Source organism: Gobio gobio (assembly GCF_949357685.1).
Source record: "Gobio gobio genome assembly, chromosome: 15".
In the NCBI taxonomy this organism is placed as follows: domain Eukaryota; kingdom Metazoa; phylum Chordata; class Actinopteri; order Cypriniformes; family Gobionidae; genus Gobio; species Gobio gobio.
Genome location: NC_137108.1, coordinates 35115094 through 35130295, shown reverse-complemented (window position 1 = coordinate 35130295; position 15202 = coordinate 35115094). Strand labels below are relative to the sequence as shown.

The window sequence follows — 15202 nt, the reverse complement described above, 5'->3', positions numbered from 1 at the left end:
ATGTTCTCTGGAGTGACGAATCACGCTTCTCTTTCTGGCATTCCGATGGACAAGTCTGGGTTTGGCAGTTGCCAGGAGAACAGCGCTTGCCTGACTGCATTGTGCCAAGTGTAAAGTTTGGTGGAGGGGGATTATGGCGTGGAGTTGTTTTTCAGGGGTTGGGCTTGGCCCCGTAGTTCCAGTGAAAGGAACTCTTAATGCTTCAGCATACCAATATATTTTGGACAATTTAATTCTCCCAACTTAGTGGGAACAGTTTGGGGATGGCCCCTTCTTGTTCCAACATGACTGTGCATCAGTGCACAAAGCAAGGCCCATAAAGACATGGATGAGTTTGGTGTGGAGGAACTTGACTGACCTGCACAGAGTCCTGACCTCATCCCGAAAGAACACCTTTGAGATGAATTAGAGTGGAGACTGTGAGCCAGGCCTTCTCGTCCAACATCAGTGCCTGACCTCACAAATGCGATTCTAGAAACACACTCCTAAACCTTGTGGAAAGCCTTCCCAGAAGAGTTGAAGCTGTTATAGCTGCAAAGGGTGGGCCAACTCCATATTAAACCCGGATTAAAAACGGATTAAGAATGAGATGTCATTAAATTGCATGTGCATGTAAAGGCAGACAGATATTTTGCCAATATAGTGTATGTGTTAAAATGTATATATGCATAATGTTATTATTGTAAATCTTTAGTTTTTGTTTTTATCATTCTATTTTAAATTACCTAAATCTGAAACTGACAACATTATTCCTTGTTGTCTGTTTTTGAACTCTTTAGAAGCAAAGAATAAAGATTTTTTTCTCTCTAGCTTACACCTCCAAAAGGTGTGCGTTTGCTCAAACACATTGTTAAAATAATTATTTTTAAAGCATTATTGGTTCATTAAGCTTTGTGTACACACATACAGTACAGTACTTCACTCCAACTGAATCTACAGCTCATTTGCATATTGCATTTGCATAGTGTAAGAGGATCCCAGCAACCACATACTGAACCCAGGCTTACTTAAGTGATTTTTATTTTTTCCACAAATAACATTGTCTTAGGTTCAAGCTGAGAAAAATGCAAAACTGCCAGTTTCTTTAAAAGGAACATGAAAATGTGCTTGCGCTGCAAAACAACGAACAACATCCACATGCTACTTTGTACAACTAGGGTGGGGATGTGTTCTTTCTGAATCAGTTACACACATATGCTCCAAGTTAACCTAACTAGCTTAGCAAACACAATTTGCTCTTTATTCCTGATTTAATCATGTACATTTTCCACATTTGCTTGACAGACATTCTTTGGATGATGACCTCTTGTTACCCTACACCAAATCCCACGGCCCATCTCATTCTCACCGCCACGTGAGAGACTGTCAGCCCATCGCCCATGGCAACGTAACCCACGAAACCTGGGCAGCAAGCAAACACTCTAACTCTCCAGTGTTCAAGTCGAATATATTCATCTCCGACATCACCGATGACTCTGGCGCTCACAGATGGGCGAGCGGCCACATCACAGAGGTGCATGACCCACTGAGATCCGTGTCCATTCTGGAACCAGGAGGCCCTGGAGGGTGCGAGCAGAATCACAGAGAGCTGGTGGAGCTCACTGCCAAAACTAGAAAGTGCCTCATCGCCCAGAATGGAGGCTACTTTAGCACTCACACCGGGCAGTGTTTAGGGAATGTCGTAAGTGATGGGAAACTGGTGAGGAACAGTGGAGGAATTCAAAATGCTCAGTTTGGCATCAGAAAGGATGGGACACTAGTGTTTGGGTAAGGACAGAGCCTGAGGTCTCGCTTTTTGCAGTCTTTTTCCTGGCCCTTTCAATGTTTTGCATTACCACAGGGTTTGTTTTCATGTGGAGACCCAAGAAACAATAGAACATTGAGCTAGTCTTTCCTGGTTGGGTGCTGGTGTACTTTTGACCTGCCTATAATTACACGGTGCTTTTATATCTGTATTGCACTCTTAAAGGCATAGGTCATCTAAAAGTGAAAATTCTGTCAATATCTTCTCACCCGCAAAATATATGATTTTGTTTAGAGAAGATATAGTCACACTTTATATTGGGTTTCTTTAACTACTAGTACTGTGTTGTATTGCAAAACACTTTTACTGTCTGCTATTGAGGTAGGATACAGATAAGGTTAGGGACAGGTTTAGTGGTATATGTAGGTTAAGGTTAGGTTAAGGGGTAAAGGAAGGGTCAACAGTCTCATTATAGAAATTAAAGGAAATTAATTACATCATTACATTCAGGTATTTATTAAATATAAGTACAATGTAAAAACGTGTATGTACACAATAAGTGCAATGCATCAAATGATTAATTTAAATGTTAGGACATCATAGTTAAAGATGCCTAATATACAGTGGTACAGTGTAGAGTAGAGTGTACTTAAGTGCACTCATTTCCATATTCTCAGTGAAATGTTAGAATACATCTGTAAGCACAAAGTGGTTTCCTCCACTGCAGGGTGCTGTAGCAACCTTCAGAACTAACCTCAACCTAAATATGGGTGCAGAATTTAGAGGAAGTCAGTCGTGGGAACACAGGGCCCTTAGAACATCTGTTTCCTAAAATAGAAACCTTACGAAAACAAGGCAATATTGCATAACGCACCAGTGCTCTTAATAATAGCCAGTACTTTGGAACTCCATGTACCCGGGGTGTCTTGGTCATTCATTATGATGTTAAGAGCCTGGTGTGTGATAAGGTGTTTACATAGCATATTTGGACATTCACCTGGATGAGCTTTAAGGACTTAAAACAGCATAACTGCTGTCAATAAAGTTTAAGTGTGGCTTTGCTGGCACTGATAATCCTTATCAAATCAAATGTTTTTCTTAGCTTTTTGCTAATTACACATTTTTCATTTAGCTCACGCTTTTATCTGAAGCGAATTACAATAGATTTATTATAGGGGAATTACCTTCTCAACCAGCCTGGTGTTAAAAATTGACATGTGGCTTTTTTCCATGTCTGTTAGCTTAGCTTTGAGTGTACTAGCATATAAACAAAGTTAGGTATTAACAGACACACACATTACAGTCTTTTCTGGCAAAACAGACCAAAAAATACTTGTTTTTATATGCAGTTTTGTTTCATTTGTGAAGTAAAATGCTTGTTCTCTTCCACTAAAATAGAGTCTGGCTGTAAGTAGAAAGTAGCAAATCATTGTCTGTGTGCCTTGTGTTGTGCTAATATTGATACTTCATTCCCTTTCCAAACCATCAACGTTTTTGTAAAGGAAGTAGCTGGGTTTATTGTTTTTGAAAGTGCCTTTCCATTGCTTCCATCCATTGTGCAATCTGTCAAGTGTTGTTTTGCTGGGCTGTGATGTGCACTACCATTACATTTATAATGCTACAAAAGATTTCCACAAAAATATTAAGCTGCACTGTTTTCAACACTGATAATAATAAGAAATACAACAACAACATTTATTTATAAAGCACTTTTAAACACAATATGGATTGATCCAAAGTGCTGTACAGAGTACAAAGCAGATCTACACAAAAATAGTTACAGGTTTTCAAACGCTAAAGAATAAAAACACGATTTAAGAGTAGATTTAAAAATGTCCAATGAAGGAGCAGACCTCACATGATAGGGGAGACCATTCCAAAGCTTGGGCCCAGCCACAGATAAGGCCCGATCACCCTTTGATTTATACCGAGGCACAGTTAAAGGGATAGTTTACCAAAAAATGAAAATTCTGTCATCATTTACTCACCCTCATGATGTTCCAAACCTGTATCTGTACCTGTGAGTTTCTTTGTTCTGCTGAACACAAAATAAGATATTTTTAAGAATGTTTGTAACAAAGCAGATAGAGCAACCATTGACTACCATTTTTTTCCATACTATGGTAGTTAATGGTTGCGCTATCTGCTTGGTTACAAACATTCTTCCAAATATCTTCTTTTGTGTTCAGCAGAACAAATAAACTCATACAGGTTTGGAACATCATGAGGGTGAGGAAATGATGACAGAATTTTCATTTTTGGGTGAACTATCTCTTTAAGAGCAAGTGAGTAGAAGATCTAAGTGCCCTAGCGGGACAGTATGGCACAAAAGATCACTTGTATACCTTGGTGCACGGCCAGACATAAACTTATATATAAACATAAGGATTTTAAAATCAATTCTAAATTGAATGGGTAGTCGGTGAAGAGATGCTAAAATAGGGGAGATGTGGTCCCTCTTTTTAGGCCCAGTCAGCAGTCTAGCAGCCGCATTTTGAACAACTTGCAATCGTGATAATGAAGACTGAGGGAGACCGGAATAAAGAGAGTTGCAATAATCTAATGTGATGTTACAAGAACATGAATCACAACTTCAGAAATGTATCTTGAGCACCAAATCAGCATATTAGAATGATTTTTGAAGGATCATGTGACAATGAACACTGGATCAATGATGCTGAAAATTCAGCTTTGCCATCACAGGAATAAATCACATTTTAAAATCTATTCAAATAGAAAACTGTTATTTTAAATTGTAAAAATATTCACACCATTACCCCAAACTCTTGAAACGATGGTGTTAGCTAATGGCTGCAGTCTATTTATGAAACATTTTTGCATCCCACCTTCCTGTTTAAAAAGGAGATGCATAAACGCAGGACAGAAAATTGTGCCTTTCAGCATATTCTTGGAGTTTTCTTGAACCCCTTGTGGGGTTTGAACCTACAGTACAGCCTAAAACTTTAACCATCAGGCTATACCACCTCATCTTGATCAGTCTTTCTTGCATTTTCTTTCCTGTATATTTTTAGTTACCTGTCTGAGGATGATGTACTGGATCAGGTAAATCCCTTCGTGCAGTTGATCAGTGGGGTGGTCTGGCTGCTGAGAAACGGTGAGATCTACATCAAGGAGAGCATTCAGGCCGAATGTGACGAAACACAGGAGACCGGTAAGATTTGACAAGATCGTGTCTGAAGTGTGACCACATAATAAGCTTGTTTAGCCCCCATAAAATATTTTGACCCCAGAGTCTATATCAGAAAAAAAACTGTGTATTTTCAACAGTAGTTCAGGTACTTCTCACATATATACTCAAAGATAATAATATAAGACTTAGTAGGTCATTAATCTTTTATGTTGCAGGAAAATTTCAAGACTTTGTGGATGTGATATCTGCCCGTACAGCCGTGGGTCACGATGCAGACGGGAAACTCATCCTCTTCCACGTCGATGGTCAGACGCGTATAAGAGGGTGAGAATGGACTTTGAACCTGAGCTGATCTCAGCTGTTTATCACAGTAAACATTGATTTCTCCCCTCTCTCTGTCTGTCTGTGCATGCTACAACACAAACTAAACCAGAATGATTTATTGCTTCAGAAGAAGCAAAAGCAGCAGATATTAATCATTTTTCCAGTGAGGCCATTTATAAAAACTTTATTAGCTTTTTATTTTCTATTTTCTCTTGAGTGCACTTGTAATGTTATTCAGGGTTACTTGCAGCAAAAACATGATAATATAGCATTCAAAGGTTTGGGGTCAAATAGATTTCTTTCTTTCTTTCTTTGTGATCAGAGGTTTATAATGTTACAAAAGATTTCTGTTTCAAATAAATGCTTTTCTTTTGAACATTCTACTCATCAAAGAATCCTGCAAAAAGTAGTCTTCGTTTGCACAAAAAATAGTAAGCTGCACAACTAGAAAGAATAAGAAATGTTTCTTGAGCACAAAATCATCATATTACAATGATTTCTGAAGGATCATGTGACACTGAAGACTGGGGTAATGGCTGCTGAAAATTCAGCTTTGCCATTAGTGGAAGGGGTTACATTTTATTAAATGTAATAACAATATTACTGTTTCTACTGTATTTTTTACCGATCCCAAAATTTTGAATGGCAGTGTAATTTTGTCTCTCTGATTTATGGTCACTTAATTAAACTCACTTAAAATTGCACTTACATTAAGTTAAACATAAAATTTGTTTTATGTAAATTACCATTATTATAGATAATTTGCATATCATTCACATTCTCGTGGTTGTGACATCTGGTTTCTGAATCATTTTTTGCAGCTTAGTTTTCATAAATTTCAGCTTAGTTTTAAAAACTCTATTCAAACCACTGTAAGCCATTTAAATCAGGATGGAGAGTGCACATTTGTAGTATACCAGGAGTTCTGGTACAGTTTAGCTCTTTCAGTTTGATTTACATTTGTTTAGTAAACTACTGTCTTTGCAGAATGAACCTCTGGCAAGTGGCAAAGTTTCTGAAGGATCAGCATGTCATTAACGCTATCAATCTGGATGGAGGCGGCTCGGCCACTTACATCCTCAATGGATCCCTGGCCAATTACCCTTCAGACCACTGGTGTGTAGAAGCAACAGCAAAACGACACATATATAAACAACAGTGTGGAGAGTTTGTCAATTTGATCACAACATTTTTGCCTTCAGTGAACCTCCGAAGTGGCGCTGCCCGCGGGCGGTATCCACTGTGTTGTGTGTTCATGAGAGGCTGTGCCAGCCGGAGGACTGCAGCGGACACGGGCGCTGCGTGGAGGGCCAGTGCATGTGCCAGCAGGGCTGGAGCGGGACAGCATGTGCCAATCTCACATGCCAGGCTGAATGCGGAGAGCACGGGATCTGCACTGAGAGTGAGTCGCTCTCTCATACACTTCTTTAGTTCACAAAAGGACTTTATGGTAACACTTTACTTGAAGCCTTTATATGAAGTATAATACATTATAAAATTATTGGTTGCACTTTATTTTACAGTACGTGCAGTGCACTTGCGTGTACTTACAGTGAACTTACCTAAGAAAGTACTGGATAATATAAGGTAACTACATGGGTTAAGGTTAGGTTTAGGGGTAGGTTCAGGGTTAGTACCTAGTTATAACCCAGTTATTGTAAGTATTTTAAAAAGTGCATAGTATGTACATGGGGAACAGGACAATATTATTCAAAAAGGCTTTACCGGCATTTTAGTATAATTTTGTGTTTGGAATACATTGTGACTCCTTTGGTTTGTATAAGGCTGCATCTGTTGCATATTACTGTCCAAAAATATATATTTTTGACAAATTGTTTGTAGTTACTGAATGTTTTTCTAACAAAGAAAATGCTCATTAAAGGTAGTATTTCTGGATAACCCCATTCTCTCTATTTCTCTCTTCTTATCCCTGTCTCTGAACAGATGGATGTGTGTGTGATGCTGGATGGATGGGTTTAAACTGTGGCCAAGGTAAAGGCAAAGCACATATTCAGACTTATCAAACTATCAACTAAAGCTCTGACTGGCTTTTTTTTCTTTTGGTTGCAACATATTTGTTACAGTCAGCAATTTGAATGATTTTAAACTTGTATGTTCATCTGATCGTTCCTCATCCCCCAACAACATCTGTATCCTTACAGTATGTGCGGCAGGTTTCTATGGTGACGGCTGCAATCAGACATGCACATGCACAAATGGAGGCTCATGTGATCCCGTCCATGGACGGTGCACCTGTCTTGCTGGTTTCCATGGAGAATCCTGCGAGCAAGGTATGCAGTCTTATCTCAACCGGTTTTCGTTTATAAACAATTCATGCACAATTGATAAACATATTTAACATGCAACTGAGTGTCCTGAGAGTCGGGTGAATGTGGCAAGAAAGTAATGAAAAAATTCAAGAGATTTATTTACAGGTAAATGTTTAGGAGATGCCTAAACTTTTACATGTAGCCTGAATGCAACACAAGTTATTTTGGATAAAAGTGTCGATTGAATATAAATGTAATTACTTTCTCTGCATTCATTTGACTGATTCGAAACTTAATAGTGGTTCTGGAACTTAATATCAGCACACAAATGAGGTCCCTGTGATTTTAAGTAAGACATATTCCTGGGTCAACATTCCTGTCTGAGAATGTAGGCCTATCCCTACCCTAAACATGACCCTACCCATTACAAATCCCTAAAATCAGAGGGAAATAATAGGTGAAAAACACTGATGTAGAACCTCCTAACCCTGGTTGTCAGCCTAAACTTGACATAAACACTAAACTTGTCCCTCAAATCTGATTGGTTGATTGGAATGTTGTTCCAGGATCAACAAAGATGTTGATCCAGGAACATGTTGTACTTGGTGAGATCATGTTCACCCACAAATTACTCAACCAATGCTCATCATTGATTCCAATAGTTTAACATTAGCATGTGGCTAATCTAATCTATACTCATATAAGCACAAATAATATGTAATTTATCCATGAGTGATGCATGCAATGCTGCAGATTTTGGTCAAATGTATCATATAAAATGGCATAATATTGATGAGTACTGTGAGAAACAGCTTACATTTTAGCGTGCACCTATAATGCTCTAAAATGTTGCTTTTAACTGTCTTTGTTCTCTTTTTCATCCCAGAGTGCCCTCTTGGCTTCTACGGACTAAACTGCAAGCAGCCATGCCAATGTCACGACATGTGCCCATGCAACGCTGTCACTGGAAGCTGCAATACTACATACCAGGGAGAGAGAAACTTCAGTCTGCACAGAGGTGCGGTGCAGCCCCTATTAGCACTCACACGACATGTAAACAACACATTCCCTATGTGACGTCTCTATAGATCAGTTTGATGTTCACACTTCCTCAGCACATAACCCTCTCTACTTATAGCTTGGCCATCAGCATTCCTCATTGTCCTTCTATATGTGTGCGAATGCTAGTGTCTGTCCACGCTTCTCTACTATAGAACATGGCACGCCAGTTGACTGAAATATGAGCCTTCCATTTTCCACCAGCATTTTTTCACTAAAGCTTGGGCTGATTTTCATGAGCTGTGATTCCCTGGAAATGTTTTCACTAGGGCAATTCATAATCCATCCGTTTAATGCAATTAATTACATAAAATAATTGTTACATAAGCTTAAATGGATAGTTCATCCAAAAAAAGAAAATTCTATCATCATTTACTCACCTTTTTCAAACCTGTATGAACTTCTTTCTTCTACTGAACACAAAAGAAGATATTTTAACAAATATGGGTAACCAAACAGTGGATAGGGCTCCAATGACTTCCATAGTATGGAGAGAAAAAAATATTATGGAAGTCAATGGTGCCCATCAACTGTTTGGTTACCGACATTCTTCAAAATATTTCCTTTCCCTATCTCTTTTACTGTCTGCTCAATCGCCATCACATGATTGCAACCTCTCTACTCAAACTGGCACACACATATACTCAAACAGTCTCTGATAAACAAAGCTGCTGGGTGTTTGTGGAGGGGGGGTTGAGAAAAGAAACTTTGGAGAATCTCATTCTACCCAACAGCCTCTTGTGTTACTGATGACCTCTGAGACAGAGTAGCTGTGTTTGTGTCAAGACCAGAAAAAAACCCTGTCATCTTGTTCTATCTTAACTCTCTGACCTGTCATTTCATGTGAGAAGAAGATGTATTCTCAAGCTTCCCTGCAGATAAATAAAAAGCCCCGAACCCCCTGTACTCTGGAGTTCAGGAACAGCCCACCGCTTAACACCCACGGCTCATTACGATTGGAATCTCCCGTCTGCTGTGCACGTGAACAGCTTTCTGCTTATCTCTACCTGCCTTCAGGGTGACAGACTTCTCCGTTATTTGCTTCACGTGAAGGATTTCATATCATGAGAAATCCAGATGTGTTGCACTATGAAAACATACTGTATACTATGTCAAATACTACTGTATAATTTTCAAAATGTTAGTCGAAAAAGAATTTGCAACTTAGATCAGCAAAACAACTAATTATATACCTGTTCTTCACAATCTAACACAGGCTTTCCAAAAGCTGTTATTGAATAATGGGGCAAAACAAGCTGTATTAGACGTGTTGACAGTAAGGAGTGCAGCAAATGGCTGTCACGCGTTTCACATGCGAATTCGGACACACAGCACTGATTTACCACCACCACCAAAAAAAAACAGTTGTGCTTACACTTTTGTTTCCCACAGTTACATCTGAAGTTAGGAAAGGGGGGAAAGGAGAAATATCCCTGTAGGGGAGAGTTGTTGTACCAACAAGGGATTTGATTGTTTTTTTTCCCCACATACTTTCAGCTGGTCACTGTCTGGCTACCCAGATGTGGAAGGAATGGAGACAAGAGGAGGAAGCTCATGCTCCCAGAACTTATTTATCTGAGTAAGTGCTCCATACCCCACAAAAACACACACACACACACACACACCAAAACAACAGCCACAATGTCAATACTGTCAGATACAAAAATTATATGTACAGTCATGTAAAATATTTATTATAAATATGTAAGTATAGCATTCAATTACAATAAAAATATAATTAATATCACATAAATGCAGCAGACATTTAGTTTTTCAGGTTTTCTAGTTGATAATCAGTTATACTAAAAATGAGAGAAGTGTCTAAAAATCTAGAAACATTTATTTGTATTTTATTGGATGGAGCCGAAATGATTAACTCAAATAATAGAATAAATTTGAAGACCATAAATCAATATTTTATATAGAGTAATATGCACTTATTTGCCCCTAGCCAAGAAATCTAGATGCACCCTAGCGGTAGCAAATCTAATTTGCAGCCAGGGTCGTCTAGCAACTCTCAGTTGGCTTGCGAGCTGGAAAAGCCAAACTCTGGTCAGGCCAATCACATTGTGTATAGAGTCGGTGGGCGGGCTTAACATAATGACGGCAGAGTTGCGGCGGCTCCGCGTGCTACTCGTAAACTCTTTGAGAAAAGAACAAGAACAGCACTGAAGTCATTCTTAAGAAAGGAAGATGTGTTCGGAGTTTTGCCGACTGGATACGGCGAAAGTTTAATCTATCTACTAGCTCCGCTTCACCTTCTTCGTTGCTCTGGTTGTTTGTAGCGCTATCCTATTGCGTGCAGAGGGAATTTGAAAGACAACTGTTAAGCCCTGCCAATGGTGTGTTCCCAGACCCAACATCTTGTTGTGGGTCAGACTTTTCAGACTAGGACACCCCTCCAAATAATTGAATTCAGGTGTTCCAATCACTTCCATGGCCAAATGTGTATAAAATCAAGCACCTATGCATGCAGTCGCTTCTACAAACATTTGTGAAATAATGGGTTGCTCTCAGGAGCTCAGTGAATTCAAGCGTGGTACCGTGATAGGTTGCCACCTGTGCAATAAGTCCATTCATGAAATTTCCTCACTACTAAATATTCCATGGTCAACTGTTAGTGGTATTATAACAAAGTGGAAGCAATTGGGAACAACAGCAACTCAGCCAATTCCCATAACCACAATCCTAAAAGCATCCACAGAAGAGTTGAAGCTGTTATAGCTGCAAAGGGTGGGCCAACTCCATATTAAACCCTACGGATTAAGAATGGGAGTTCATGTGCATGTAAAGGCAGGCGTCCCAAAACTTTTGGCTATATATTGTTTTATTAAATATATATACATAATCTACTAATCTATGTGAAGTATTGAGTTGTTGTTTTAGAACAGGTGGTTTTGAAGAACTAAATCAATTGCATGGTACATTTGTTGAGAACATTCTAGTGATCATCTGATTCATTTTAGAGTGGAAATGTTTCTATTTTAAAAACTAAAGTTGGGTACAATTATATTATATGTTTTTTTCCTATGCCTTAAAGCAACAGTTTCCACAACATGGGAAATCTGTTATCTCAAACAACTTGTCATTATACCATTCCCTATCTAACCCTATTTGAGTAACTTGATTATTACCAAGGAAATTCACTCTGACAAATTCCAGGCCCGTGTTTAGCAGAATGGGCTTTTGGACAAGTCTGAACCAAGTGCCCCAACTGTACTGGTAAACAACTTTGCGATAGCAGAGTGGCACAGATTAATTTATTAGTCAGATTGGCCTTTCACATGCAAGTAAGGGATTGTGCAGTGTTTCCATGGTTGCAACCAAGTGCTTTGTGGAGGCTGAGGGCAGCAGCGGTGGAGTCAGAGGTCAAAGTGCAGCTCCTCACCCTGAGAGTGTTTTGTTTATGTGTTTGCAGACAAAGCTGGCTGGTTGTCTGCGCTATCCTGGCAACGTCGCTGCTGGCCAGCCTTGCTGGTAACCTCATCCAGACGTGCAGAAAATGCAAAGCGCGCAAAAAGAGGGCGGACTACTCCTACTTGCCGTTGGGAGAGATCAACGGGGCCGCGGAGTCTGGGAAAGTTCTCTTTCAACAAGAAGACTCCCAAGACTCCTCATAATGTTTCAAAATGAATTCATGAGTGTAGGTTCACGCAAGTGTGCCTCAGCGGAGGGCCTACAGAAACTAGCTAGCTAGCCAGCACAAGCCCTCATTAGGAAAGGGTTTGTTTGTTCATGCTGTGCCTGTGAATCTTTGAGCTTTTGGAAGGGCCTCTTCGTCCTCGGATTTGGGCCGTCCAAATTGGCGATGATGGACAATGTGATGGGCGTTAGCATCCAAACAGCTGTCTGCGTGCCTCGGTGCGTTCATATTTGCCCCTGCTGAGTCTGTTGACGCCAACCAACTCTGCTGACACATGCCAAGTGCCCTGATTGTGCAGTTTTACTGCCTTTAGCACATCTTCTTCTTTGTTGGGGCTTTTTTACTACAGTTTCATGTTAGCTGCTAGCAATGTAAGAACCAGTTTCTCATGTTTAATCCATGTGTAAAATAGTATTTCATTGAAATCAAAGAAGCCTTTCATTTTGGTCTTCAGGCTAGAAGAGAACCAAGAAATAGAGCAATATCACCAGAAAAGCCTTTTTATTGACAGAATGGCCCAGTTGTTCCACCTGTTGCCATAGGAACAGACGCGTTTTGAACTATGAACTCTTTTTGCGGAATCCTTCCTGCTGGAACTTGCCAAACTGCTATTTTGAAACCGTTTTATTGAATGATCTTTCCCCTTCTGGCACCAGGAGATATTCAGTTTATTTTGATTCCACTGTCAGCCCTTTTGTTTCTGTGCCAACCCTTGCCAGCCTTATCATGGTGCTGTTATGTTTACTGTCACTTAAAACCAGCCGTAGAAACACATTATGTAAAAAAAAATAAAAAAAAATCAAGGCCTGGATTATTTTCATGCTCTCTAGAAGAGCAAGAGAAGGACATTTCTTCTGTGCTTAGCACAAAGTTGCTCTTTTTCTCCGTTCTAAAACCGTGAATCCAAGCTTTGGATTCGACGCGTTTTGTTTTAGCTCTAAAACATGACACAAATATTATGGAAGAGGAACTTTTACTCGGGTTAGTAGTTCCTGTTTGTGCTAAAATTGATTTAGGCTTATCTTGTTTTAAGAATTTCACAAGCAAACACAGAGGCAAGTGGAATGTTCAATTTTATTAAACCTCATTAAACCTGTCAAAACATTGCAGGTCATATTATACCCCAAAATTAAAAGAAATTAGTAATTATATTTTTTCCTAAAGAAAATTAAGCCTATTTTGGACCATTCACATTTTTTCAAGTTGTGACTATTGTAATGACAGCAAAGCACATTTTCTCTGCCCAATTTTCATCACTTGTAACATAACATTTCTAAATTCTCATAACTGAAACAAAAAAATATGTATTAAATTGTGAACTATTTATACATCTTGGTAGTACTTCTTTAATTTGTTCTGATTTAAATAATAATACAGTAAAAGTAAAACACCCAGAAATATTATTATAATGATAACTTTGGGAGGAAATGTGTTTAATTGTCATTAAAAGATTGTTACAGTGCAAACAATAATAATTAAATGGACAAAATTCTTAATGCAGAATGTTCTTGTTGTTATTCTGAGGTGAAATGTTGCCCAGAAAGTGAATTTATAGAGATAAAATATATTTTAAATAGTGAAAGGCGTTTGTCTGCAACGTGATACATTTGACTGTTTATTAACTTCCACCTGGTTCATTGCCTGATTTGCATATGATCTTCACTGCGAATGACCTCTATGCTGATCAGTGTAAAGCAGATATGGACAAAGATTTCAATACAGGCTTTTGATGTAGTTTTTTTTATTTAAATCTAATCAAGCAAGCTGATTCCGTACAGGTTAGAAAGGGTACTTCCGGTTTGGTTATGATGCTAATCCAATGTTTTAAGCAGCTGACTGTTGTGTGCCTTTTTGTTAAACAACAGAAATTGCAATCAAAAGAATATACATAATAAATAATGGTATGGTTTGTTTTGTTTTGTGATGATTCCAAAATAATGTGAACTGAGATTTTTCTGTACAAAATGGTAATTATTTTTTATATTGTGTACGTGTTTGCACAAAAAGGCTCGTTTCAGCTTGTATAAAGTTTGTTACTGTACTGTTTTATACTGTTCAGGCTGATAATCGAATGCACCGCTGTTTTAAATGTTTTGAGATATATGATATGAGTCATTAGGGGACACATTGCTGCAAATGAAAGGTGTGTTCTTTAAAAAAAAGTTAAAAGCCGGTTTACCCTTGGGTGTGTTCAACAGAAAAAGCATTTCACGGATGTGTTACACAGAATAGTAGGCCCTACCACTGATATGATGGTTCATGAAGATGAGGATTTCTTTGTGCTGTTAAATTTTCATTATGTATAAAAGTGGCTATTTAGTTTGTCAGTATAATTGCATTGTTTGCCACTTGCTATTCCCTAAAACTCCTTGCAATATATTGGCAACGTTTGTTGTTAAAAGTCCATTGGTCCAAAATCAGCTCACCTATAACTAACAAAAATGATAATAAAAGCCATTTGCCTTTTTTATGTACATTATGTACATTAAATTATTTGTACATTACCACTAACATGATTTGTATTGATTGTCATTGTTTTTCATGATTGTCTGGAATTTTTTTGCCGCTACTTGACTCCAAACCAATATGTTTGTCATATTTTGCATCTGGCAGGGTTAAGGATGGGGTCAAATTAACCAACCACTTACAAACTGCATTTTCTTCATCTAAACAGTTTTATATGCATGTTATTTTTCTCAAGCCCTAAAGAAAACACAATCATAACAAAAGTCTAAGAATAATGCTGTACACCTTAAAGGTGCACTGTGTAAATTTTAGCAGCATCTAGCGGTGAGGTTGCGAATTGTAACGCCCACCGCTCACCCCTCCCTTTCGAAGCATATAGAGAAGCTACGGTGGCCGACACAGGACAAAGATGTCGTCATCTGAGACAGCAGAGAGTAGCTAGCACTCTGTAGAGCAGTTTGTCCGTTTAGGGCTACTGTAGAAACATGGCGGCTCGAACTGTAAGGGGACCCGCGGTGTATGTAGATAGAAATGGCTCATTCTAT

At 38.7% G+C, this 15202-nt stretch overlaps 1 protein-coding gene across 1 annotated transcript in view; it reads left to right on the top strand.

Annotated features, from left to right (window-relative positions):
* Positions 1-15202, top strand: part of nagpa (N-acetylglucosamine-1-phosphodiester alpha-N-acetylglucosaminidase) — a 17534-nt gene extending 2332 nt beyond the window's left edge. Inside the window, exons 2-11 of the mRNA XM_079837637.1 lie at positions 1285-1767; positions 4777-4916; positions 5111-5219; positions 6207-6335; positions 6422-6621; positions 7164-7211; positions 7382-7510; positions 8376-8507; positions 10046-10127; positions 11967-15202. Coding sequence (XP_079693763.1) covers positions 1285-1767; positions 4777-4916; positions 5111-5219; positions 6207-6335; positions 6422-6621; positions 7164-7211; positions 7382-7510; positions 8376-8507; positions 10046-10127; positions 11967-12168 — 1654 coding nt within the window. The 3' untranslated portion in view covers positions 12169-15202. The remainder of the gene's footprint in view (positions 1-1284; positions 1768-4776; positions 4917-5110; positions 5220-6206; positions 6336-6421; positions 6622-7163; positions 7212-7381; positions 7511-8375; positions 8508-10045; positions 10128-11966) is intronic.